Source organism: Melozone crissalis, unplaced genomic scaffold (genome assembly GCF_028551555.1).
Source record: "Melozone crissalis strain CALT ecotype California unplaced genomic scaffold, PUWL_Pcris_2 ptg000027l_1, whole genome shotgun sequence".
Lineage (NCBI taxonomy): Eukaryota > Metazoa > Chordata > Aves > Passeriformes > Passerellidae > Melozone > Melozone crissalis.
The window spans coordinates 41,834,970-41,862,945 of record NW_026535805.1 but is presented as its reverse complement, the minus strand read 5'-3'; the positions used below and the strand labels follow the sequence as shown (position 1 = coordinate 41,862,945).

The 27,976-nt window shown below is 37.7% G+C and overlaps 2 protein-coding genes across 4 annotated transcripts in view; one reads left to right on the top strand and one right to left on the bottom strand.

Annotated features, from left to right (window-relative positions):
- Positions 1-27,976, top strand: part of AKAP7 (A-kinase anchoring protein 7) — an 80,199-nt gene that overhangs the window by 15,033 nt on the left and 37,190 nt on the right. For all 3 annotated transcript variants that reach the window (XR_008483193.1, XM_054279536.1, XM_054279535.1), the window contains exons 5-7: positions 325-485; positions 6,996-7,108; positions 16,020-16,164. Coding sequence is in view for 2 of the 3 variants with exons in the window: in XM_054279536.1 (XP_054135511.1) it covers positions 325-485; positions 6,996-7,108; positions 16,020-16,164 (419 nt within the window). In the remaining variant the exon portion in view is untranslated. The remainder of the gene's footprint in view (positions 1-324; positions 486-6,995; positions 7,109-16,019; positions 16,165-27,976) is intronic.
- On the bottom strand, positions 10,280-12,715 carry MSH5 (mutS homolog 5). Its single transcript, XM_054279534.1, has one exon. It carries the CDS (start codon positions 12,713-12,715, stop codon positions 10,280-10,282), a length of 2,436 nt encoding a protein of 811 aa, XP_054135509.1.

Below are 27,976 nucleotides of genomic sequence, written 5' to 3'. Positions count from 1 at the left end.
AAGTAATCATCTTTTTTAAATGAGATTCACAAAGTAATAGGGACACTGTCATGTTAGTGTCTGTATACCTTGAGGACTGAGATAAACTCTTTTAGGAATTGAACCCACTGCTAAGTCTGCCTTTATAGCACAGTGTATGAACCACTTTACCTTTATAAAAAGGTGGTAATAATAATAACAATTGTATTGATAGAAATTTGTGCAAAAGTACTGCAGTAGATAATAAATTGGTACTAAAAAATCTTTGTTATATTTATTGATATAATGATTAATAGCAATATTAACAGCAGAAATATATTTGACATCGGTCTTTTCTTTCAACAGAGCAGTTGGTGCTCTTTCAGACAGCAAAGTTTTTGTAGATGATCTCCTGAAAGGAAAAAGAGTGGATTTGTCTTTTCAAGGAATTGATCACTTCAGAAATCAAGTTGGATTTGTGAATTTGGCAGAAAATGATCATACAGCACTACTTAAGGAAATAGCAGGTACAACTTGTCAATCTAGTTTAAGTGTTTTAAAGACTTCTCAACAACCAAAATGAGAATGGAGCACAAAGATAAGTTTGTGCTAATTTAGTCGATATTAATTTACCTTTAGCAACCGTAAATGCTACATAATTAACTTCCTAGCCTACTTTGCATATTTCAAAGTTATGTTAATGAATTACAGACAGTACTGTTCTCTGATAACTTTTTATTCAGTATATGTAAAAAACATAATGCAAATTTGTAAATGGGATGTAAAGACTCCATGCTACCTTGTTTTGGTCCCATTTTTATCTGCCTATGAGTCTATACTTAAACTATGTTGTTTACAGATATTTAATAAAATTCTCAAAGAACAGTACTGTCTGTAATTCATTGGTGTCCTTTAAAACTATCCCAGCAATTCCAAGTATTCCTTGGAAAGATTCTTTAAAAGAGTTTTTCAGTATTGATGAATTATCTTTTGTGTTCTGAGGAATGTGAGGTCACACCATTTTTAATAGAGCAATAACCCATTTTGCAGAGTAGCAAGGACTGCTGCTGTCACACTACCTCTTTGCAGTCCAGTACAGAGGGAAAAATTGAAAAAGTCTTTATTAATACAGTGTTTTCTCTAGCAATTCATTAGTTTCATTTCTGAAGTGCAGCTGGTTTGACCTTTTACAAAGACCTCAGTTGAATTTATTAAGGAATCCCTGTTTTGCTACTTCAAGATTATGTATGACTTCTGCTGTGTTCTAAGGTGAATTTTGATTTCATGTTGTTATTTTGTGTTGTACATTAATGAAGGAGAAATGTTGAAAACATAGTCAATAGAAAATAAATGAAGTTAAATTAGCTTCCAAATGGTAGGAAACCATTTAGTTCCATAAATTATATAAGAGAAATTGTTTGATAATAACATCTGAACGTGGTCATTGCATGTCTGCTAATACCAGTGTAGATGTAGGTTTGCTGGAGATGGAAGTCCAGGAAAAGCAGAGCTAACGTGAATCTTCTGTTCTAATTTCCTAGTTACTTCCCAAAAATCCATTAAAAGATGTTAGCATCATTTAATTACCTACCAGGAATAGTGCTAAACAGTTCTGACAGAGGTTTGAGGAGTATTTTAATAACTCTTTATCAAAGTCTTTTTATAAATTGTGCGCTTACAGTGGCGTATACAATTACAGGACATTTTAAAAAACTTTCTTTTTTCTGCTTTGCTGCACCACAGAATATTTGAAGGACTGTTGAGGTTTAGTCCCAGGTGTTAGCTCAGTCCCTCACAGCCACTCACTCACTCTTCCGCAGCCATTTTGGGGGAGAGAGTTGGAAGAGTAAAAGTGAGAAGACTTGTGGGTTGACATAAAGACAGTTTAATAGGGAAAGTGACCTCCATGCACTCAAGCAGAGCAAAACAAGGAATTCATTCACCATTTCCCATGGCCAGGCACATATTCAGCCCTTCAGTGATTCAGCAGGGCTCCATCACTAAGAGTGATTTGGGAAGACAAATGCCATCCTCCTTCCTCCTTCTTTCCCCAGCACTATATATGCTGAGGGTGATACCACACAGAATGGAATATCTCATTTGGGCTCAGCTGTGTCTCCTCCCAGCTCCTTGTGCACCTCCAGCCTCTTGCTGGAGAGGTGGGCTGAGAAACAGGAAAGGTCTTGGCTCTGTGCAAGTACTGCTCAGTAGTAACCAAGACATCCCTGACCTAACAAACCTTTGTCAGTATAAATCCCAAAAATAACCCTATACTAGGTACTATGAAGAAAGTACCCATTCAAAATCAGCGCAAATATTAATTTGGAAAAAGTAATGAAACGCTTGGTTTTTATTTTGATAACTACATTGCAAATGCTGCTTGAAGCTGATAAAAGTGAATAAGTGAATCCTGGTTTTTTACCTAGAGGATTTGCAGATGTTGATTTTATGGATTAGATGTGTGTTATGGTCTGACCATGAGAGGGACCTTGTCTTTCACAAACAGAAAAATTACTCTTCTGTTTTTACATACAAATATTTCTTTTGCTTTTGGTCCTTTGTTTTTAAGAAATGTTGATTTGTTGTCTTAAATATTTTAATTCAGTTAGGACTGCACTGTGGTACAACAGTCAGGCTGACATGCAGTACAACTGACTTAGTAATTTTCTTTTACTTTAGTTGTGTATAAATGGCATTTAGTCGAATCTCTTTGAATTGATTTCCTAGCAGTTCACACTAGAGAGTGAGAGAAATGGAAAGCAAGTCACATCTTCTCTAGATACGTTACAGCTTTACTTGAGCATAAACTTACATTGCCACCATACCAAAGCAATCTGACCCCTTGTGCAGCCACATGGAGAATTCAGCTGTGGTAAAATGAACATTTTTACCTTTGCCAGCTAATTTTTCACCTATTTAGCTTGCCTATGAAGTTGACTGTATAGCTGCATAACTGTTGGCAGAAAAGATAGAAGCAGTGGCAGGCATGGGGCTGGAGAGGAGCAGTCTATTCTGATAAGGATGATAGTTTAAAGCTCATCAATGATGAGTTTCTTTAAAAATTGTGAATCTACACATTTAGCATCCATTTGAGGGTGAATTGCATTGCCCTCCCTTCAGGCAGCCTAGGGAAATAGTTTAATTCAGTTAATTTAGTTCACTTTAGTTACAGATGGCTGAAGCTATGATAAATGAATTTTGCTTCTTGTCAGTTGCTCTCAGGTCATTTCACATGATGAAAAAATTGGGAACTCAAAGGTATTGTAATTTTCCATTAGAACAACTGATTTGTACAAAGTGAGCAAAAAGGTGACAGTCCGAATTGCTGTTGTTTAGTTAGGTGGGACTGGAAGGATTCTCTGAAATTATGAAATGATTCTCTAAAATCATACTGAAAATGAAGACAGCAAATGCCTTTAGGTTTTAATCTACATTCTTTTTCATATTGTGCTGCCTAACACTGAATTGCAATAGCTCTGATAAATAGCTCACCAAAATGAAGCAACATGTTTTCTGCGGTTTAAAAGAAGGTTGTATCACTCCCTTCTTTTTGTGATCATAACAAACTCGTAGGAAGCATTAGAATGGCTTGAAGCTAGTATAAGAAGAAAGTTTTATTAGGAAGTTCTACTTATGTTTCTTTCTCAGTTTAGGACTTTAGCATCACCTTGTCGCTGTCTTGTAAGGCTTAGCTTATGTACTGACATTGCTAGGCTCAGCTGCTCCATGGATCCTATTTTATGAATGAGCTCATCTTTCTTATGTGAATATATGTGGGGTGATAGAGAGGAACAGAACAAGCCATACACATTCCTGATGAGAGTATGGCATGCTGATACATGGCAGTGGTCTGGGACAGTGACAGCTTACTGTAGAAAAGTCAAACTAATACACAACCAAGGAGCAGTGGAGGAGCTACTGGGAAACTGGCTTGACTCTGGCTTATCTTTTGGCCCATCTCTTAAAAAACTCTAGGAATTTAATACTTTTAGCAGGGCTTACCATGATCGTTCTAATGGTAAGTTATCTATGCTCAGCTTTTCTTCATTTCCAAGTGAAAAGTAAAAAAAAAATCAATAAAAAGACAGAATACTGTTTCTAAATTATAAACCTTTTAGTTGAAGGGACATGGTTTTGAGACAAGCAGAAATTAATAGTCTGGAAGTAAACTACATATGTAGCATGTTTCTGTATCTGATGAAGTCTTTGGAAAGAAGATGGCCATTTGTATTATAGAATATGGCTCAATAAGCAATTTTACTATGAATTGTTCTGTATTGATCTAGCTGTTGGATTTTTGAGCTTTTCCCATGTAAAGTGGTTCTGAGTAAGCTTCATGTACCACATTTACATTTTAATTATAGGGAAAGAGTTGTCTAATGGATTCAGCTGCATCCAGTGTAAGAGGCAGATGACATTCAGTAATTTTGACATTATAAAAATGAGGTACAAAGTGATATTACAGAGTACTTCAAACTGCATGAAAGGCAGTCTAAAAGCTGTCCAAAAATTTGTTCCAGGAAGTCATTGAGCTTGTAAAAATAGCTTTAACATTTCTAGGGTATACTTTGAAGCTGCAAACATCAGTCAGCCTGAGGCTAATAAAAGAAAACATAGATTTTGTTTGATTTTTCAGTCTAAGTAGTAATGATAGTGTCTGGAGGAAAGATGGAGGATACTTATTTGTCAAGAGACCTGGGCACTATCTATTTTTCTCATCATTGGCCTCCAATTTCTTTAAGTTTAGGTAATCTCCATCATAAACTTTAACTTTTGTGTATTTGCCAGTCAACAAATCCACTTTTATGCTGTCTCACAAGCCTAAAACTTTCTCTTGCCCACAGCATCCATGTGTCCTTTCCAGTTGCTTTTAAATCCCTTTTTGTAACCACTTCTTCAAAGAGCTTCATGGATATTAATAGCATTACATTATCTTCTAACCTTCCTGTACTCTCAGGAAAACATTTCTCTTTATTTCTTTGTTTTCCCCTCCCCTTAGTCAGATTTCATTCTATTTTTCATTATTTTTGAAGAAGGAAACATTGTGTTAATTATGTTCATAAGTTACCTTAACTAGTAACATGTCTGTACATGTCAAATTCTACAAGACTGGGGCTATCTGTAGTCCCAGCAAGCCCAATGTCTTGAGCCTGTGATGTTTAATGTGTCTGTGCCATGACAAAGCTGTGTGAGAAATCCAATGCCCCTGAGAATATGTGTAGACACACACCTACACACAAGTAAAACTGTTAAGTTTAAAACTGCAGTCTCTCTCTCTACGTGCCTTTCTCTTCTGACTCAGGTTTTCTTTGTTTTTTCTTGATCGGAACTGCCAGATATGAAAGAGGATTTTGGAAAGATACATTGAACAGATACCAAACAAAGCTATTTCGCACGGAACAAAGACAGGCAGGCCAGTGGTTCTGTTCAGCAGGGTAAAGTGCAGGTGCCCAGCTGTCCCACCCAATTCCCACACAGTCACAGCACTGTCTGATCAGTCTGCCCTGCTGACATCCCTGGGTTCATCCCTGGATCAGAGGCACATTGGCAAACCTCTGCTCTGATACTAAGCTCTTCCCAGAGTTAGGAGGGGGTACCTGGAGAGGTGCAAATCTTCATCAGCACAGATCCTAATTACAGAGTGTCAGATAAGACTGCATGGCCTAAGATGTGATGGTAGAAAAAAAAAGGAGTTTTTAGAGGGGGAAAAAAAGACTGCTATGCACAAGACCGAGTCAGAACATCACATGGTAATGTAAACCTGGGTCTGATAAGATTTACCCTTTGCTGGAACATCAACATCAATGGGTCCCCAAATTGTGCTGTTCAGAGAATAGATACAGGAGCCAGAAAGCTCAGTGGGGATTTAGTGTAAATTTAGAAATGTCTTTGACAGACAAAATGTAAAATAATACAAGTAGATCAGCTGTATTTGTGTTGTTTGCTTCCCGGTGTGATGCTGTTTCTTCCAGGTGTCTGAAAAAAGGACTGTTGAACTATCAGGCAAAAAAAAAATATATTTAAATGAACACACATTGTTTTGTTAGGGGCTGATTAAATCTATGTGGTAAGATTGATAATTTTCCTCCTATTTTTATTTTAGTTTGATTGTATAAGTGAGCTAGACCTACACCTGGTGAAAAACTGGAAGTTGTACTTGCAAAGAAATAAAAAGCTTAAGGTTTTTCTGTTTTTCAGCAATAGAAATACTCTATTTCCCAGTATTATTTTTACCATAGATTTTTTCAATTTTATCTAAACCTTTTTTCAAACAGAATTTTTTTATGTTGAAAGTATTTAACCTAAATAAAACCATGGAACATAATTCAGAAGTTGCACTGAAATTTATTTCCAAGACATTAAACATTACATTGGGCAGATGAGTTGAAAAATAGTAAACTAGGTCAGTATCATTGAGTTGTTTTGGCCTAGACTTTAAACAGATAAAAGCAGGAAAAAGTACATTAAAATTGGGAAATTAGCTCAGAAGGCAACAGTGAACCTTTAAAACCCAAGCAAAAATCAACAGCACACCTATTATGTTCTCTAATGCTGGCATGTAAATCCAGTGCCGAAACTTAGAGCTTTCAGTTCCAAATTTCCTTTGGTCTGAGTGGAAGATTACACAAACAGAGATAATAGAATTACCACAGAATACTGGTTCTGAGTTGAGAATTCTGTTACACACTCAGTTTTCCTCAAGTTTCCCACACTTCTACTGAGAGTGACTCCTGAACAGTGCTAATGTTGAGTTTCTATTTTGATAGCAAAATCAGACTGCATCAACAGCTTTCTAATTGCCATTATTTCACTGCAAATATTTCACATGAAATATATCCATGTTCACATGAAATAATATAAAGCTCTGAAGAAATAATAGGTACCTTTGAAATTAAGTAGAAATCTTCCTGCCTTTTAATACTTATCATCTTGTTTCTTTCATGTGAAGAACCTGTGACTAACATTACATTTGAAAGCGCATTTTAAGCATTATATTATGTAATTTATGTATTTATGCAATTTTCTCCTCCTGTCAGAAACTATGAAAAAGATATTTCAAGAAAAGGGGATCATGACAGGAGATGAAAGAGCTTTTAAACCACATCTGACCTTCATGAAGTTGTCAAAATCAACGGAGCTACGTAAGCAGGTGAGCTCACATTTCACATAACTCAGCAGCAATCCAGAGAGTTTAATTTGGAGATGGACAGTGTTGTTTATACTGTAGCATCATATTTGCTATGTTATAACCAGCTGAAGAGTTAAGACTAATGCTGGGTTTTTAAAGAAATACTTAATGTATGTGCCGTATAAACAGTCCTGTCCTGTAATTTACTACTCTTGATATTCTCGGTGCAGTAATATCATGGTCTGTTTTCTGCTGGGAAATTAGGCAAGACCGAAGGATAAAAGTACTTGTTCAAAGTTGCAGGACTCCCATTAGGGGGCAGATTGTATGCAGGGAGTGTGTTTGCTGAGTTTTGTTACTGTATAGGAGAAAATGAGCAAATAAACAGTAGAATTTCTGTTTGGATTATGCATAGTAGGCAGTTAGTTCCCTACTGAATACGCTTTGGTGAATTTCAGAATAATGAGGAAAAACTATATTAATAAATGTATATAATATAATTTAATATATCTTCTATATTCTCTCTTGCCAGCAGTTATTTCTTGCCTGTTTATTTGGGGTTTTTTGACAAAATACACGAATACATGAAAATAGGATATAACTGTGGTTAAAATATATAGAAGCAATACTAGTGTACCTTTTTTTTATTTCATACTAATTTATCTGTAGTTCTGTATTATTTAACACTAGGTATACGTCCATACATTTTTTTACTGACATTGTGTAGAATGTCTTATGTGTTTCTTTAACATTGACTAGGAAAATAATTTTCAGAAAAAATATTTTAAGTAAGAATTAAAGTACATAGAACTAATCTTTTAAGTTGATTTTTCCTTAATAGTGGGTTAAAGTTAATAATTAAACTTTAAATTTTAATTAGAAATATCTCTAAAAATGCTGAGGGTGCACATTTTAATTAAGTAGTATTTTGAAATAAGTAGAAATAAGATGGTGAGATTTGACATACATCAAGAAAATTTGAGCGTATGTGTACTTGTTCTGAAATAGAAACAACGACTTAGCCACAGGATGCAGGTGGTATATGATAGATATTAAATTTTTTAACTCACAGAAGCTTTTGCTTGAAATGGCAGTTGATCTTCTAGAATATCAGCTTTTCAGTGATCTAACTGGTTAAAAGATCTGAGACAATCAGGGTGGGATTTTTGCTATTCTGTATTTTTTCTGTTTTTTGACTGGTTGGTTGTTTCATTTACATTTATCTACCTTCCATGAAATATTAGCCAGGATACATCCTTTCTGTGTTCTGATATTCACTGCTGCTGACAGAACCAGGTCAATGTCATTCCAAATCATCTTCCTGAGCCCTCTATAATGCTGGATTAATGCATATGATCTACTGCATAGAAAGATACTATGTATTAAAAATCTGTACATTTTTCTCTGTCAATTCAGTGTGAGGCATAAGCATAAGTCTTTACTATATTTTTTTCTTTCATTGTGTTCCTGTACTTAGATAGTTTCATGCATTTACAGAAAACAGTAAGAAAAAAATATGTATCAGAAAAGGAATACTTATTTGGCAGTACATTTTAATACAATGTCTAATTGCATTTTCAGATCTTACAACAATATGAAAAGCAAGAAAAGGGAAGTGGATGAAGGTTACATGAGCAAGCCTATAAAAGAGCAAATAGTACTAAAGTGGTTGAGTATAGTTCTCAGCCATAGCTTTATATAACTGTATTAATTTATTTTTTAAATGTGAACTTCCTTATTTGCAACAATATTCTGTTAAGTCACCCTCCTCTCAATGACATCCAAATTCCACCAAAGTTTTATTTTGGGGGGAAAAAAATCTGTTTTTTAAACCTTAATATAACTGTAGTAATTTTGAAATATATATATTCTGTAGAGATTTTAACTTTTCCAGAGTTAAAAATTGTATTTACAAAGCAGAGTTTGAGAATTCAGAACTAGTAAAGATCTCAAGAAATCAGGTTTTCACTTTGAAGGCATATCATTAAGCTAACAATGGTAGCTTATCTAAATCTAAAAAACTTGGAAACAGATATTAATAAAGGATGGAAGTGGGAAATAAAGTCTATTAGGAAAGAACTATCTGGTTAACTATCCCCTTCAGCTTCTCCAATTAAAGGACTTATTTACCTACTCAGAAGTGGGACCTTGAACTTGTTGACCTACTCAGAACTTGTTCTTCATGCATAGTCAGATATTTCTCAGATTAGATGTGCCACTGAACACTTCCCTAAAAACAGGAGGTATAGTGTGCTCCTATTTTTTCTTGCATATGTATACATAAAATAATGTGTTCAGTAAAGATCCTTTACATGACAAGAGAAGTGAAAGGGAATCCTCCCTTTGTGGTATTAATCCTCAACTGTTAATAATAGAAAATGGAACAGAAAATGTGAATTTTTCTCCTAAATTCCTAGATTTGTATTTTTGCATTTATACCCATGTGGCATAGACATGGGTAATAAGCAAAAAGACATGGGTAAAGACATCATAGTAATATATGATACAACTGTATCATACAGAACCTTAAAGAAGAGAGCAGTTCTCAGTAAAACTAAGGTACTTCTATTTATCAGTCCCCACTGAATCTGACCACTAGCATTCTTTTTATAACTAACCCCTGGGATCTCTGGCATTTGGACAGAAAAGCTGGTTTAAGAAAAGCCACAGAGCCATTAAATCCCTCTGCATTGCCTCTATGTCAGTGGTTTGTATTGTGACAACTGTTAATTGTTGGTACAAGAGTCTCAGCCACATATTTATTTGGAATCTTTTATGCTGATCCTAAAATGGCTGAAACCATCACTTTGGCACAATATGAAACAATAAACACATTCCTTTCATAGTCTTCTAAGACCAGTGTTAGAAAAATCAATGTGTTGTGATTTTTCTGCAGTATGTTTTTTTAATCTGAGCTTCCAGCAATGGGGTCAGAAAATGCACAAACTGAGGGATGCAGGAGCTGTAAGAGGCTCTTGAAATTCTTCCTCTTCATACACTCATACGATGCACCATATTGCAGGGATATGTAACTTGGTTTAAACAAGAAGAAGAAGGAGGAAGGACATAACTACAGACAGTTTGTTACAAGCTAAATGTCCTGTGAGGTGTCATGTCATAGTGATCATTCCTTAAAGTCCCAGACTCTCCATGGTAGATATGGTGCAGTCTGTGTATTTACACATATCCTGGCTACAGGACTGAGGCTGCAGAAGGCAAGATCTCTTTAGACATGAACTCTTCCAAGTCCACCTGGGGATCATCAAGGTCTATGGAAAGAAACTTTTCCACAACAGACTTGCATTTTTCCATCCTATCACATTTTGAAGGATGATCAAGACGTTTGATTGGTTTTCCATTGCGAATCAGTTCTGATACTTCCACTCCTCTTTCAATGATTTTGGCTGGCATTCCTGCTAATGCAGCAATATTGGCAGCATGACTAATGGTGGACATGCCCTGTTTGATCTGGTAGAAAAATATCAACTCCTCGCCATCCTGATGGGTCTCCATGGTCAGGTACTCCAGAAGAGGTGTGTCAGGCAGGAGTTCTAGCTGCATTAAACTGTGAAAATTAGTGGAGACAAAGACCTGTGGACACTGTGTTCCTTGTCTGATCCAGTACCTCAGGACAGCAGCCAGAAGGGACAGGCCATCCAGTGTGTTGGTGCCTTTACCAAACTCATCAATAAGTACCAGGGACCTCTCTGTGGCATTGTTTACAGCCTTGGCAACCTGGTTAAGATCAATCATGAATGTGGAGAGCCCTACAGAAACTGATTCCCTACTGTGGATTCTTGTGTAAATCCCATCAATTACTCCAATCTCTGCCTCTGCTGCAGGGACGTAACTGCCGATGAGAGCCATGTACACTATAAGACCTACCTGCTTTAAGTAAACGCTCTTTCCAGAGGAGTTGGGCCCTGTGATGATCTTTATTCGCCTGGTAGCCTCACCGCTGTCCACAGGATTGGCCACGAAAGTCTTTGCACATAGTTCCATGAGCGGATGTCTCCCGTCCTTGATGTGGAAGCCGTGGCGGTGAGTAAAGCGGGGCCGGCAATAGCCGTTCTCCCGGGCCGTCCCTGCCAAGGCTAGCAGCACATCCAGGTGTGCAGTGTACTCAATCACGCTGTTAAGTACTTCAGACTTCTCCAGGATCCTTGTCTGCAGCTGGTGCATGATGAGTGTTTCCTGGTCTCTGATATCACAGTGCAAGTCACCCAGCAGGCTGTCTAGCTCCTTGGTCCGGGCACTTCTGTAGTGCAGTTTATCCTCTGACAAGAACATGAAGTCCAAGCCTTCAATTTCGAAGTCAGTCTTATCCACCATATTTGGGAGGCGTGGAATGGAGAGGAGGAACCCAATCAAAGGAATGTAGATGACAGCACAGGAGGGAATTTGATAGTCCAAAGTCTCCAGTTCTTTTCGTGCCACTTCTGTAAGGAAGTCTGACAGTCCCATCAGCTTTCGTTTCTTCTCATCAATCGTGGCATCTACATTGGGTCTAACAGTGAAGCGGTTCTCAGAGAGGCTGCCTTCAAAGTCTACCACTTTGCTGATCAGGTTAGCAATGTAGTGCAGATCATCAGTGAAGACATGTGAAATAGTCTGGAAAAGTTCAATAGTGTTAGGCAGAGAACGACACGTGTCTCTAAGGCACACTGCATTGTACGCTGTCTTATACAGTGCTTGCCAGTCACTAACTTTTGTGTTGGAAAGAGTCATTCTCTTTAAAATAAGAGGCACATTTTTAATATTCTTGAGGCAGTTTTGAAGAGTGAGGACTGTTTCGTGGTTCTGAGCTAGCAGGAAGAAGTTGATAACATCCAGCCGTTTGTTCAGCTCTGTCAGGTTCCGGGTAGGTCGTGTGAGCCACAACCTCAGCAGTTTTTCTCCCCATTTGCATCTGCAACGGTTTAAAATTCCAAATAAGCTAAATCCTTCTTTTAGTCCACTGGATAGCTTGTACACAGAAGGATGGATATCACTTTTAAATATCTGAAGGACGCAGTAAGTGTCTTGGTCCATATTCACAGTATCTGACAGCACAAATTTTTTAAAGGCCAAAATAGGAACTGCTATACTGCTGTCTTCGAGTTCAACTCCAACCCTTCTTCTGTCTAGAAACTTCAGGAGCCCCCCTAAGGCTCGTATCATGAGTGGACTCTCAAAAGGAATGATGGAGGACAAATAGAGAATTTTCTCTGTGGCAGTCATATGAGATGGAATAAATGGAAATTGCCTAGACAGAATCCGTTGCTTGCTGACTTCTAGACCAAAATCTGTGTTGGGAAACAGGACAATTTCTGGTTTTCTTATGTCTTTATCACCAGCAGTAGCTCTTAGGTTGGTCAGGAATTTAGCAATATTCTGGTCCTGTTTTGCACTGGTCACTATGCATTGAGGGTTAAGTTCCCCAATCACTTTTTGCAGTAGCTTGAGGTCTTCATTATCAGGTATGTCGGGCATGAAGTAGACTGAGCAATCTTCTGTATCATAGTAAGTAATTGCAAGCTGCCCTGCATACCACAGAACAGACATATGTGTCTCCGAGCTCTCTTGCTCCTCTTGCTCAGGCCCAAGTGCCGGTGGCAAGACACAGCTCGTGGCTGATGTGGCACTCATCTGTTGGCAAGAGGTATTTTTATTCACAACTCATGCAAAAGGTCCTGAGAAGTAACTTTAATTGACAACAGGAAGTCAACAGATAGTCACTCTTCCAACCCTGGAGAATCTAAGATGCTACCAGGAATTAACTACAAATGTTCAAGTGACAGAGCCAGTAACTACAGCCACTTCCAAGGAAGGAGTAACAGAGCTAACTACCAGAAATAGTTTTATAGTTTTTCTTTGCATCCTTTATTTTTTTAAAGTCTGTGTAGACCCAGGTACCCATAAATACAGTAACATGCACGGACATGTATATCCATGCACAAAATCACCCTCCCTCAGAGGTTCGTGACATGCACCTGCACTGACCGTGGCTTCTCTCAGCAGTGCAGCCCCAGAGCCTGGCCATCATTTCAGGGTCGCAGCCCCATATTTATGCTGCAGCATCACACAGCACCAGTTTCTATAGAAGAACATAAGGGATGGGATATACCAATCCCTGTCAGCACCTCACTTCCAATCCTCTCCCACTTCTCTGCTCGCTACTCACCCTCCTCACACAGACGGGCAGCTCGTCTCAGGGGCTGAGCCTCCCTGCAGCCCAAAGGCGTTGTGCTGTTTCTTTTCCCTTTCCCTTCCTCTCGGCGCTCCGTCGTGAGGGCCCGTCAGGGACCCGGACCCGCCTCTGCCGCCGGGCCGCGCCCACAGCGGCCCTGGCCCGGCCTTGTCGCGGCCGGCGGGGGGGACGCGCCGCAGGGAGTGACCCTCGGGCCGCCGGCGGGCCCCGCTTGGAGGAACACCCAGTGCTGTGCTGGGCTGTGGGCTCTGGCACACGGAGCCCGGAGCTGCTTGCGTCCCTGCTACCTGCACTGTCACCCCTGGAGCCTTCCTGCCCCCGGTCCCAAGGCTGACTGTGGCAGTAGCTACTGGGACTGCATGGGATTCAACTGCTGGGATAGCTGGCTGCACCTTCCCAGGGACACGGGCAGGAAAACCAGCATTGCAGGGCTGCCAAAAGCATTCTCCTGGTGCTCTGGCAGTCCTGCAAGTGCCATGCCTCTCCAGGCCCATGTTACTCAGCCGTGTCCTTTACAGGCATCATCCATTACAGTGCTTCCTCGAGAGGCAGATGTCTTCCTCCTCCCCTTCCAGCACCAAATGCTTCGAGTACTCTTGTTTCTCACCGTCTCCCATTACAACTTATTATCAGCATCTGTACTATTCCCATGTGGTAACAACTTTTCTCTTGCATCTCTACTGCTTCAGACTCTTTCAGTTAAGAAATGAGCCGTGACCTTCCCATGCACCTGCATTGCTTCATCCTTTCACATCTCACTGCAAGCTGCGCTCCAGGAATTGTTCTAGTTACTAAAAATATCATAGTTTTCCCATGACTGCTTTTCCAAATACCTTTCAGTAGTGCATCACAAGCACAACTCAATTCCTGAGCATTCAACATTTGATTCACACCTTAGCAACCTGTCTTTGACAAGCAATCTCCCAAATCTCTTGTAAATGTTTTTTTTTTTATTGGAGCGTGAAGTTGTAATTTTTACCTTTTCTTCATTTCATTCCAGAAGAACTCAGGGCTTCACATTTTGACAAGTGTTCTCCTGGCTGAGAACACTTTTTATTACTAATTGATGTCTAACTATATTTCCTAGAACTGTCAGCCAAAAAGCAAGGAATGATGATTTGATGTCAGAATAACCTTAGTACATAAGGACTAGTCTAGCCATAGAATATAAAATGTTAAGTAATTACTGTGAGGATGGAATAAATGTAGACTTCCACAGAGATTTAGACTCAGAAATTTCCATTTCTTGAAATAAAAAGCATCCACCACTAGATGTCATCATTTCAGGGATTAAGGAAATGAATAGACATTTGACCTTCTCTAAAGTAGACTTTACTTTTCACACTGATGAGCTGCCGAGAAACCACAGGCAAACCAGGACTTTGCAGCTGCTGGGGATGTAAAGCTGAGGGTCCAGGAGGTTGGCAGATTGACTGTGCAAATGCAGGGGGTGTCTGTAGGGGGAGAAGTTGGGGAAAAACACAAAAGAGGAGGGGACGGTGCAGGCTGCAAAAGGGGCCAGTCCTGTTTAAAATGAGGCTTGTGGGCGCACCTGTGCAGCTGATTGCCAGGGGCAAATGTCTTTATCCTTCCCAAACTGTGTGTGTGGGAGTGCAGGTGTTCACTGCCAAACCTCAAGCTGGGCCAGCAGCAAGTGAGAGACCTGTGGGCTCAGTGAGAGGCTGGCAATCTGGGCAAGGGTGCTGGGGGACAGAGAGGCCATGATGATGCTTCAGGAATGCACAAACGTGAACATGGAGAGAAAGTCCTTTGGTCCCTGGCAGGAGTGACCTGCACTTGTGTGTCCTGTGAGCCCCATGTGCAGATGCTGGTGAAGGCAGTGGCATCCATGTAGCCAGCCACGTCCATGTCTTTTGAGCAGGGATTTGTGTCTCTAGAGGTGAAAGCAGCAGGTACATCCATCAAAGACTGAGGCTCCCACACGCTGGACTGGACTCCAGCAGTCAGGCAGTAGGGAACACACCAGTAGGGGCTGGAGCTGCTAGAGGCTCCTAGTATTCCTTAGCACGGAATAATGATATTTAAATAGTAAACAGCATTATTGGGAGGTAGATTGAAGGAGAAAATACTGAATTCTTACAGAGATCATATATTTTTATTGACGATGCAATGGATTGACTCTTAAAATAACTACTGAAATAATGTTTTCTGAAAATAGCCTAATAGAATATTTATTATTTTCTGCTTCATATTTGCAAAACTGCATAATGATTCCAATATTATAAATCCCAGCAAGTTTTAGATATACTGAGATAAAAAGGTCTAGTGCTAGAGAAATACAGCCATTTTTTCCTGTGGGCTGATTTTAATGACTCAGAAAACTGCCCTTGATGACCATTTGAGATTCTTCCTTGTAGCAGCATGCCCAGTGATAACAGCAAGAATAATTTCCAGTTACACATTCCATGAACACCGTTGCAAACCGTTGGAAGTTAAAGCAGTGGTAGCATTGTATATGTCTAATTGTTTCCTACAAGACTGAAAAGGAAGTGGTGAAAGGAGGACTAATGACACTTTTATTTTATTGTTATTTTCTGCAGTAGACAGTGCTTCCCTTTAACAGAAGATTTGGCATATGATTATTTCTGTATTCCTTTTGCATCTTCAAGTACTTTTCCATACTAACTGTACTTATGGTTAAAATGCAAACTATAGGAATTAAATATGAAAATTCAGTGTCTGAGTAGAATGCCTAACTGAATTTTATGTTGCCTTTTAAAGGTGAAAAAAATTGACTCTAGTCTGTATGAAGATTTCAAAAACCATTATTTTGGAGATGAGATCTTGCACCGCTTTGATCTTTGCTCCATGTTGAAAAAAAAGCAGCCAAATGGTTACTACTACTGTGAGTCCTCCATTGTTTTTGGTAAGTACATCATAATTTTCTTCTGGTCAGTTGCGTCTCTGAGTTATATGTGCGAAAAGCCATTTTTTCTGGAGTGTGTGTTAGTAAATTCTTGTAAGATCCATGGAGTCTGACAGAAGTCTCTCCCGCAGCCTTGGCTCTGCAGGAATTCTGTGCAGTGGTTCTCACTGACAGCTAAAGTTTATGTTCAATAATCCATCTCCAGAATCCCATTCCATTTCTCATCCTAAAATGAGTGTTTAAGATAAGTGAGATGTATCACTCCCCAGAGCTGCTCATCTCTCTGTTGACTTTAAAGACAGGCTGTGTGACTAAGTCAGATTAGACACAGTACTTATAGATGATTAAAGCTAAATGAAATGTCTCTGGTATGGCAGAGAGGTGACCTTACTTGGACTACATTCATGTACAGAGAGAATTGCAATGGTACCACAGATTTGAAAATAAGTCTTCAGAATACTGTTAGACTTTAAACATTGTACTCACACCTTGCTAGATTATTACAATGCTGGAAGTCAGAGTTGTGTCTTCCTGATTTGTCTGAACAGAAATACCACTGTTAGAAGTTAGTGCTGGTTTCAGGACTATGTGTAGGGCTTTGGTGACGATTTGGTTTTTCCCTTGTGGAGACTTCTTTGTGCTGCAGCATTGGTGCTGGAAGTGCTTACCAGTCTTGAGGATTGTTCTGAGGACTTTTAATTAAATACTTAAACATGCCAGGTACCTTACAAATTCTAGTTGTTGTTAATGTTTTGTTTGTGCTTAGGGTCACCTTTTTTAGCTTAGCTAAATTGTTGCCAAAAAAATCAAAGCAGTACAGAGGAAAAAAGTATGTAGCAAAACTATTGCAAAATCCAGATCAGTCAAAATCAAAATGAAATACATTTATACATATTTATTTATCCATAGATTTGTCTTATCATATTTATTACCTTGTGTAATAAATGTCACATAGTTATGTTTAACTTTGTGTATGTAACTATATATAAAATGTCTTCTGTATGTGTTTGTGCATTTAAATATTATTTATATGCGTCCAAATGATTGAGAAGGAGAAATTACAGCATCATTTAACATGGTATAAAATTTTTTATTTGGGTGAAATTGAGGCTCTGCTATTTACAAATATTTTTCAGACTATTCTGGAATATGATTAAGGAATTTGGTATATAACTCATTACAAAAAAAAAATCTACTTACCAGTATATTTGGTAAATATGTTTTTCCCAAACAATTGTTTAAATCTGTCTTCTTGAACTTGTCTTGTTACTGACATCTCAGATTGCTAAAATGAGACAGTCTTTCAGTGGCCTTTTGAATGTGGGTCCCATTAAATGGTTTACAACAGCAGTCAATCAACCAGTATTCAAAGCAAGAATCAGATGCTTGTTTGGCTTTAACTCAATCCCAGTATGGCCATGCGTAAAGAATTTATGTGTCATTTTCACAGTCCAAACAGAACTCTGCCTTGAATTATTTTTACATGAGCACTACATCTGACTTTCTCTAGCAATAGAGAGAATGGATGTTCTTCACTAATATTAGATTAAGAAAGGGCACTGTTATTATCCCCATTTTTCCCAGTTCTGTATGGATTTAGATGCATCTTGGCGTAATATGTGCATTTAATTTCTTGGTTTTGTACATGTTAATATATATTTATTTAACGCCAACAAGTGAAGGAAAACACTATATTGGAATGCAGTTAAAATTACTTGTTTTTTCATTTCAAAGAAGAAGAAATTTTATTTTAATGAATTTAGAAAAATTCCTTTTGATGTGTTTTAAAATGTGATTTAGATGGGGTTTTTAATAATTATAGGTAGCTAGGACATTAAAATAAGGGAGGTCATGTAGTTCTATTAATACATCAAAAATAGTGAATTTTGAAAACTACTTAATACAGACAAAACACTGTATCCAGGTCTAGTTCTTCCTACATGTACATGTACTCAAGCACTTATCTTTTCCTTGAAGTACACAAAAATTACAGAAACAGAATTTACTTATTACCTAGAGTTTGGTCATGGTTGAGTGTTTTGCATTTAATAAGATGAAAAGACCTGAAAGGGGGTCAGAATTAATGTCAGAAATCCATTCACAATGGAGATTTGCTTACTCCCACGTCCCGGCAGTCAGGATGGCCAGGTGTGTCCTGGGGTGCATCAGGCACAGCATGGCCAGCTGGGCAAGGGAGGGGATTGTCCTGCTCTGCTCTGCACTGGGGCAGCCTCACTTCGAGTGCTGGGGGCAGTTTTGGGTGCCACAATGTAAAAACAACATTAAAGTATTAGGGAGTGTCCAAAGGAGGGCAACAAAGATGGTGAAGGGCCTTGAGGGGCAGCCATGTGAGGAGCAGCTCAGGTCACTCTGTCTATTCAGCCTGGAGAAGAGGAGATTGAGCGGAGATCCCACTGCAGTTACAACTTCCTTGTGAGGGGAAGCAGAGGGGCAGGTACTGATCTCTTCTCTCTGGTGACCAGGGACAGGACTTGGGGAAAAGGCAAAAAGCTGAGGTGGGGGAGGTTTGGTACCAGAAAAAGGTTCTTCACCCAGAGGGTGGTTGGGCACTGGAACAGGCTCCCAAGGGAAGTGGTCACAGCCTGACAGAGTTCAAGAAGCATTTGGACAATGCTGTCAGGTGCATGGTGTGACACTTGGGCTGTCCTGTGCAGGGCCAGGAGTTGGACTTGATCCTGATGGGTCCCTTCCAGCTCAGCGTGTTCTATGGTTCTATGGCTAATAAATGTCACAACACATATCAGCTGCACATTTATTTAAAAGTGTGTTTAAAAATAGGGGAACCAAAAGAGATTGATATGAATAAAAGGTAGAAGTACAATACTTGCTGAACTGCATTAGTATACACAGCAGGTAATCAGGCTTGGACAGGGTGTTACAGAGCAGAATCCCCTAACTTTAGCAGAGCCTACATCTGCACCAGAAGCTTTCTCTATCTGAAGGCTAGCCCCACAGGGTATGTATTCAGGAGTTAAAAATTGATGTGATAGTGATGGTAATGTTGAAGCTTCATCTTCAAAGTAGAGTTCAGTTTGCTGTTTAAGGTAAACAAGACAACAAGGCAACAAAGTGTCCTTCTTTGGACCACCCATGTCATGGCAACTATTATATGCTACCTTGAATCCCAAAGAAGATCAGTGGCTTTCAATCCAATAAGTGAATGCTGGAATGAGTTGAGCTTTTCAATACATACTCCTTCACCTGAACGATTGGTCAGTTTTTGATATTGTGGTAAAGATGTTCAATAGATCTTCTGATTGTCAGGAGGAGCATTATGTAAATCTTATGTCAAATATACCTTTGGTATTAAGTATCTCACTTAAATATTTTCAGGATCCATTAATGAAGATTTTTGTAGATTTGTTTCAAAGAAAATTGGTTTGTAGTATTATAATGTAAAATGAGATAATATACATTAAACAAAGTTATCACATGCCAACCTGTTTTCTGTGATGTTTTTTCTGAGTGGCTTGTAAGAAGTTTATACATCAGACTTCCCCTGTACTATCTCTGAGATAGAGGAATTTCAAGAAGTCTGTTGCTGGGTGGAAACTTTCTGCACAGCCAAAATTCATATTTCTGGAATGTTGACCAACCTGGTGGTTAAAGTACTCTTACAGTCCCCCTTAATCCTTGCAATCTAGCAGCAGCAATATAGAAAATAAAATATCAGGCTACAAACATCTGGTTTATCTGCATAACATCATAATCATATGGTAGAAGGTAATGCTTCTTTCTGCTCTAGCAGTACCTCAAAGAGATGCCTTTTTAAGTAGCAGAACACTAGTGGGTCAATTTGCTTTTCAGTGGATCTATGTACAAGTTTGGTGTCCAGTCTGACCTTGTCCCAAGGTCATTCTGCAGTCTTTCTGAGATGGGAGACACCTGCAGGAATTTGCTCTTCCAATCCTAAATGGAGTGTCTAAGGCAGGATCTAAAAAGGGTCTGTGACAGCCAAGCTGTGAGCATAAGATGCCCTGCTTGAGCAGTTGTTAATATTTGTTAATTAGCTTCCTTGCTAATTCCATATGGGTGTATATAAAAAGATGCAAGTTTTCAACTAAATAGCAAAAAGTTGCATTATATTTGTAATTTTTTAAGTTTCTGAGGGAGATCAATAACATTGTGCACAGAACATGTTACAAAAAAAAAATTCTGCCAATTGCTGGTGTTAGGCTATTTAAATCATTTAAGTAACATTTTTGTTCCTTTAATAAACCTGACTAGGCTTTTGTGGTGCAGTTTATGCTTCCACATTACATTGTACAGTGCTAGCCAGGCAGCTGCTCAACACTCGTGTCTCAAACAAAGATCAAGATACTTCTGATAATACGTTTCATATGAACCCTCCAGACAGAAAACAAATTTGTCAGCAATAGGTTTGGGAATACTCACATGGAAGAAAGAATTACGGAAGAAAGAACAGAAGAAAGACTCATCTGTACCTGAAACAGAAAATAGATATAATAATGTCACTCTATGAACTCTGAATAATACTGAGAAGAAACAGAAGACTGAAAATAAAGGAATTGGAAACCAATTGATAGTTGGATAGATTGTCAACATCCCTCAGTCTGCTCTTGATAAAAATGCACTTACAGTGTCAAGTAAGAAATACAGTAGCATTTCACCTTCATCGTCAAGGACAAAGATGTTTCAAATACAGTATGCAGTATGAAATTTTGGCAGTTTGTCTGAAAGCTTTTTCTAGTGGCACTATCTTAAGTGAAAGAAAGATTTCCATTTGTCTCCTGTAGATGCTCTTCTGCTTCTCTGTTTACTGGTAGTTTGACCTCAATGTCATTGATTTTATTTGGATGGTAATTGAGCATTTTCTACATTGGGAACAGCAATGGTAAGCAGGCAAATGCTGCTTTAATTGTCCAGATTCTATACCCAGCAAAATTACACATATTATGTGTTGGTTTCTTTTCACCTTCCTTCTTAATTGCGTGACAGTGAATCCCTTTTTGTAAAATAATGATACATTCTTTAGTTGTACCTGTTATTTGCCCTTCTTTCCTCTTTGTAATTTCAAAATACCCTTAGGCTTGTTTCTTTCCCTTCTTAATTTTCTTTTCTTGATAGACTATTTGTAGTCTAGCTTCTACTTTCTCCATCCTATTAGGTTTTGAGTAACTGTTTTTGAGATTCTTTCATATCTGTGGCACTTCTACCGAATTTTAATTAATTATATGGTAGTCATGGTGCTTCTGGATAAAAATGTCTTGGGTGGTTTCCCAGGGGCTGTTTCTTAACATTAGGAATTAGTAATTAAATCACTGTTTGTGTTGAATTTATCCAGAGCTGCTGCAGTCTTGTGCATGCAGTGTGCTGAACAAGTATTTGCCTAAATAAAAAGCAAAAGATATTACATGCTAAGCTAAAGCTCTGTTTCTCAGCTGACTCATGTGGTGGAATATTGACTTATAAAAACGGTTCTTTTAAACATGGCTGAGAAAAATTCACATATTGGTTATTAACCTAGAAGCCAGGCTCTTTATGGACACTAACTAGAAAGTAGCAGTCCAGGGGTTTTTTACACACATCAAATATTTTTTTATTTCCACAACAGAGTGGTGCCCTGTTGATTCCTTTTCACTACTTCTGCATTAGAACTTGATGGATGGGTTCTAGCAATGTATCTCATCTCGTATTGCTACACTGGGCAGTTGCTTCTGTATTTGGTAATTTTCTGCTATATCTCATTATTTTTCATAATGAGATAGTGTTTTGTATTAGTTTTGTAATAGCAGTTATGGCCTAAAAGCTGTATGGGTACTTACTGTGTCTGGATAAGGAGAAAAAGCTAATTAAGAGGGAGGTAAACAACATGCTTTGAAAATTGAAGTTTTCATTTCAGACTAATATTCAATTGTTCTGAGGCAAATTTTAATATTTGAGCTTTAATGTTGGAAAATGTATGGCAAACTCTTCATGAGACAGTGACAGGGAACTTCAAAGACAGGAACATGATGTTTAGAATTCAATCATTCATTTGCTAGTACTGAAAATGAGCAAAAAAGCTTCTCATCACTTTCTGTGATAATAAGATTTATATTTTGGATTTGATTATGAGATTTAGTTTATTGTACAGGATCAATTTTGCTACACTCTTTTTAAAATATCATAATGCAGTTTTGTTCAAAAGACTATTTCCCTTTGTTTTTCAACAAAAGAGTATTTGAAGTAGTGATGTGTTTTTATGCCAGAGCTGTTATCAGTAGTTGAAAATAAGTCAAAATAAGTTTTTCCAAAATGGTTTTCAAAAATATGTGGAAACAACGGGATTAAACTGATGAAGTAAATCTAACAGGAGGGCACAAAGTCTTACTTGACGTCAGTAGGATTGTGATTCATAGCTGAAAATTTAGTTGAGTATATGAAAAAGGCAGAATTGATTTTTCACAACAGAACATAGTGTGCTATAAAAAAATAATTTAATAACATCCAGCAGGTTTTTAGTGTCTTAAGTATTTATGCTTTAAAGATATTTTCCTCAGCGGACTTTGGTGTTCAAACAACAAATTTATTTCTAAATTTAATATATCAAAAATACTTCGAAAATGCGTAAAACATTGATTTCAATATTAATTGCAAAAAAGTAAACAGACCACTTAGGTGCTGTGGAGTAAACAAAATATGTAATATTCTTTATTGAACGTATCAGTAAATATATAAAATTCTTTCATTGAATGGATCAGTAGATGATAATTAATTTGTATTCTTAAAATTTTGCTAGCTAGAAAGGTGCTTTTGTTGATACAGATTACTTGTATAGTGTTGACATAAAATAAAAGGTATGTTTAATTTACCATAATCAAATTATGCTCTTTCTGCAATTTCTGAGTCTTTTTCAGTAGTTTGAAGGACCTTGAATGAAAGGACAACCAGTTTTCCATTTTTTAGTTGTTTCTGGTTAGTGTAGAACTCCTGCGCAGTGTGCAGCATGGTTCCATAGTCTGTAGGCTTCCTACCTAATCCTTATGAGGTATTCTAAAATAAGATATGGTTGCAGATCGGTAGAGGTCTGTACCTCAGGGATTATGACAAATGCTGACATAAAAATGCAGGTGTTGGGGAAAAGGGTTTGTTTTGAGTTATACCACAAGTTTAATTTCTCTTTCATGACAGTACTCAGCAATTTATCAAAACAGGTATTTCTAGGATAGAAACAATAGTTTTCTTATTCTGACTGTGCATAAAATATTTTTGAGGCCCATAGTATTTGTAAACGCAGATTCTTTTAGTGAAAATAATTTCACTAGATAAATTGTGATATATTTTAAAGATGCATTGTTTATGTGGCTTGTAGTGTCATTTCGTTTCCAACAAGACCACAATGTGCTGTTTCTCATGGAAGCAGTAGAATGTAAGACAAAGATTACATCAACCACAAGCTAAAACATGACATCATTGTTTTAACAGTAGCCTTCCAAGTTATTTGGTTTTAATCTGTTCTTAAACACAACAGAGACTGTTGTCACAGTATCTGCTGAATACATAGTATGTGATCTTCTATTTTTCAATGAAGATAAAATATTTAAGGTCTACATTAATATTTGATGACAGCTAATAGATCTGAACCACCCATGGCATAAGTTTTGTGGTATTACTCCAGTGTTTGATGTACCTTGCTCGCTTGTGCTGTGGAAGTGACAGGGAGAACTTGGGATCACGTGGAGATGACAGTGCTAAATGTAGCTGTTCTTCCTGCTTCTCAAGTGTGGGTGCCACCACTAGGCTGATGCTAAAATCTTTGACCGTGTACTAATTTCTGTACCAGCAGCAACAGCTCAGGAGGTTTACATGGCCAAAGTTGTGGTACCCAGGTGTAGATTAAACATGCAAACATACTCATAATTACCAGGCATACTTACAGACATCTGAAGGTAGGTTTCCAGTATTTTAACTTTCTAAATGTGTACTGTTTATTTTCTGAGACAGTGTGGGTTCACGCTGCTTGCATTCTGGGCAAATATCCGGGGATATGTGGCTGCCAGAGTGCTGAGCTTGTCAGTTCCAGTTGGCAGCACAGATTTCTATTCACCTGGATTTGGATCAGCTGTTGGTACAGCAAGGATGTCCTCCCTAGACTGCACGGTTTTACTTTAGGTAAATAGTTTACTTTCTGAAGTCCAAAGACATTACAGTTGACCCGTACTTTTAAAAACCTCTGCTGTTACTTCATGTTTTGCAAAGAGCAGGTTTGACTTACAGAATTCTGAGTAGCCATCCATAGCCTAGGGATTACACCAGAAAGTAACTGCTGACTGAAGACTGTTTGAAAAACCTTTTGCCTTTTAAATCACTTATTTAGAGAAGCAGTGAAAATGCCACAAATGAATTTTAATACCTAGGCTGCCATAGCTTTTTTTTTTTAATGTTTAAGATGTTTTGAATCAGCAACCTTAGATACTGAACTTTATTGTTTTAATCAAGAGAACAAACAAAAGCCTTTTTTACACATATAAATGCTCCTAATTAAATGCTTTTGGAAAGTGGGTCAAGCTGAACAGGAACAAAGCACTCTCTTATTCCAAAATAAGAGTGTTCACGTATGGAATTATTCAGAAACAGCTCTTAGTACTTTAAAATTCCCAGGCAATGCTAATCTGTCTTATCTTTCAAATGCAGGCAAGCTCTATAGTTTTCCTTCCCCATTCCTATCATATTGCAGACTCAAAACATATTGGATGTTAAAATTTTTCATCACTTGATTAGGTTGTTACACCATGTCTGGAAGAAGGGCAGATTTGTTAGTGTATCTTTAATGTTAGAAATGTTATTTTCACATGAAAGCAAATAAAAGCAATCATTATTTTGCATGGGATGTACTCTTTCAGATGATTATGTTGAATTCTTTATCATCTTTATTATTGGCGAATTCAGCTTTCTATGCATTGTAGTTTCCTTTCCTGATGTCTACGGTATCTCAAGTAACATATCATCCACAATCCCGATTATAGTAACACTATTTCCTTTTTCCAGTTGTCTTGCAGTTAACTAGTCAGAGTCTCTCTTTTTATTTATTTTTTTTTATTTCCAGAAATATGCAGAATATCTGGTTTAACTTTATTCATATTTCATTACTTGGGCTGGTTTGAATGTACTTAGTGGTTATCTCTAGTCTTGGGATAGCTTTTCTTAATTTCTGAGAACACAAAACACATGAAGGTATGCTGTGTCTCCAAATGGAGTTTGAAATGTTGTAGTACAACTCTTTCTATATAGGCATAAAACTGTATGCATTTCAAAGCAGACCAAAATCTATTATTTGAAATACAGATGTGTAAACCCTAATGTCCTAGTTATTTGAGAACTATTGCAAATATCTCCCAGATAAAGAGTCATCTGTATTTTTACTTCTTCTCTGTATCATGGTGCCTTTTATTGGCTTATATGACCAACCTGAACAATGTTGTCGTGTTAATTCAGGTGCTTATGAGGAACAAGGACTATGGTTTAAAGATTTAGGAATTTCTTACTGCTCTTTCTGCTTGTTCAGTTTTAAACTCTCCACTTACTTTCAGTCCTTTTCTTCACTTCTTTATCTGTTTGGAACTTAAGTAGTACAGGGCCAGTGGTGATGGGGTTCACCTAATGAGATTCTAAGGAAAAGAAAATTATCTTGGGAGAATATTGGGTTTTGTAAGTAGATTTTAAAGGTGAGAATTATAAAGTAGAATGCAATAGCTGAGTACAAAATTTTTTGATTGTTTGGATATATTTGAACTATATAGCATCCTTTTGTTTAGAGGAAGGATCTTGTCTAAATAAGTTGTGCTGCACAAATATGTGGAATTAGTCAGCTGCATATACCTGATAAGTTTCTCTTCTGTAGCAGTAGCTATTCTGATTGTTCAATTTTTATTTGAATATTTTTGTCTTTATGGTTTATTTAATATAGAGGAAGAATCTGTAAGGGTTTGTGTTTTGTCACATACATACATTTTTTCAATGTAAATTTACATTTGTGCAAATCCAAGTGTAATGGTCTGTCAGTGCAGTTATATTAATAACTTTGTACTAGTAGGGTGAATACAATAAGAAATCTATAGATCTTCAGACTCTCTTTTAAGGGCTGTTTTCCCAAACAAATTTTGGTCTACAGTGCTGGCTCACAATCTCTTGCACTGTGAAATACAACATGTACTGAATGTACTAGTTAAAAAGTGCATTTCATAGGTGTATTATGTTGAAAAGTCCTTCTGTTTCTTATTATAGGAGGGGATTGTTACATATCCTTGTGTATAAATAAAATTTAGAAGTCAATAAAAGATTTTAGATTAATATCTTTTGTAGGAATTTGTCCCCAGAATGAGATGCCTCCATTTCCAGTTGTGTGGAGTCTAGTATCTCAGAGTAGAGTCAAGAAGGGCTGAACTGAATCCTGCATTGAACAAGCCAGGCATCAACACCTCTTTGTCTTACTCGGATTTCTGAATTAGGCATCTCACCCAACTGGGATCCAAAACCTCTGCTTATGATACATTGGTACTTAAATCAGGTTTCACATTTTATTTTAAAGAGGAAATACATTTTACATACATAATTTGCTTGGAAGTGAAATTGGACATTTGGACTTTTTCTTCTCTCAGCTTGGGGAAATTCAGGCCCCCAAAGACTAGCAAAGCCACAAATGGTAGCTTAGCATGGAAACTTAATGATGCACCAGTGTTCTTCAAGGAGCTTCACCAGAGCAGCAGAGAATTCAGACATCACAGAGTCAAACAATGAGCCCCACCACTGCCCCAAATCAGACTCTGTAATCCTGTGATTATTTCCTGGAGTGTCTAGTCTTACGGAGGTCACAAGCACAATGCTGAAATGCTCAGTGCACTCTTAATCTTTTGACTGATTTAGAAAAGGGAGTGTCCAGTTTCTGGATCCTAAGCCCAGGCTGTTCAATCTGAGCCAGTTCTGAACATGACTAATTCTGCTACTGGACAGCAGGAGAATATGTGGGGTTTATTCAGTTTCTGGATTCAGATGCATCACTGCTGGCTAAATGCTCAGTGTGGTGCTTGTCTTTTTTTGGTTTTCATTAGAAACAAATTATCAATATATAGGATTCATACATACATGCATACATATTATATTTATGTCCCTGTTTGTTTGCATACTTGCATATAGTGCACATGCATGCATGTTTACAGTTAGGTGATGTAAAACACTGCTTTTAAGCAGCTTTTTCTTGCTGAAATCCTTGCAATCAATTCTGCCACGGCAGTGGGTGATGTTTGTTCGCATGGAGGAGGTTAAAAAAAGCACAGCAGAAAAGCATTGAATACATGTGGGTTTGGACAGCCTTTGTCTATGGGACTTGTATGGTACCTTGACATATATCCAAGCTGCTTCCTTCCAGTTGCACAGTAGCTGAAACATGTACTATTGTTAGTACATGTTTCATTGAAGTGTTCCTTTTCTTTGGAGACAGTTCAGAGAATCTCATACATGAGTGTCCAGCATCTTTTCTGACTGTTGCATGTTGTTATCTTTTGTATGTGAGCTTATTTTTCAAGCTATGCTAGCTTTTGAATTCTTATGTAAGAGGTTCCTTAGCACTTAAAAATTAATGTTTTACATTGTAATCAAAATACATAGAAAAATCCTATTTTATCAATTAATATAAAATAGCAATTTTGAAATCAGAACAGATACTGGTAGTATTACCAGTGATTTCTCCTCTCTCCAAAAATATTTATCATTGCTAAGGATAAAAACGTCTTTTTCTCTTCTCAAGGAGTTATACAGTACACAGAAATTTTATGGAAATAATCAGAATGAG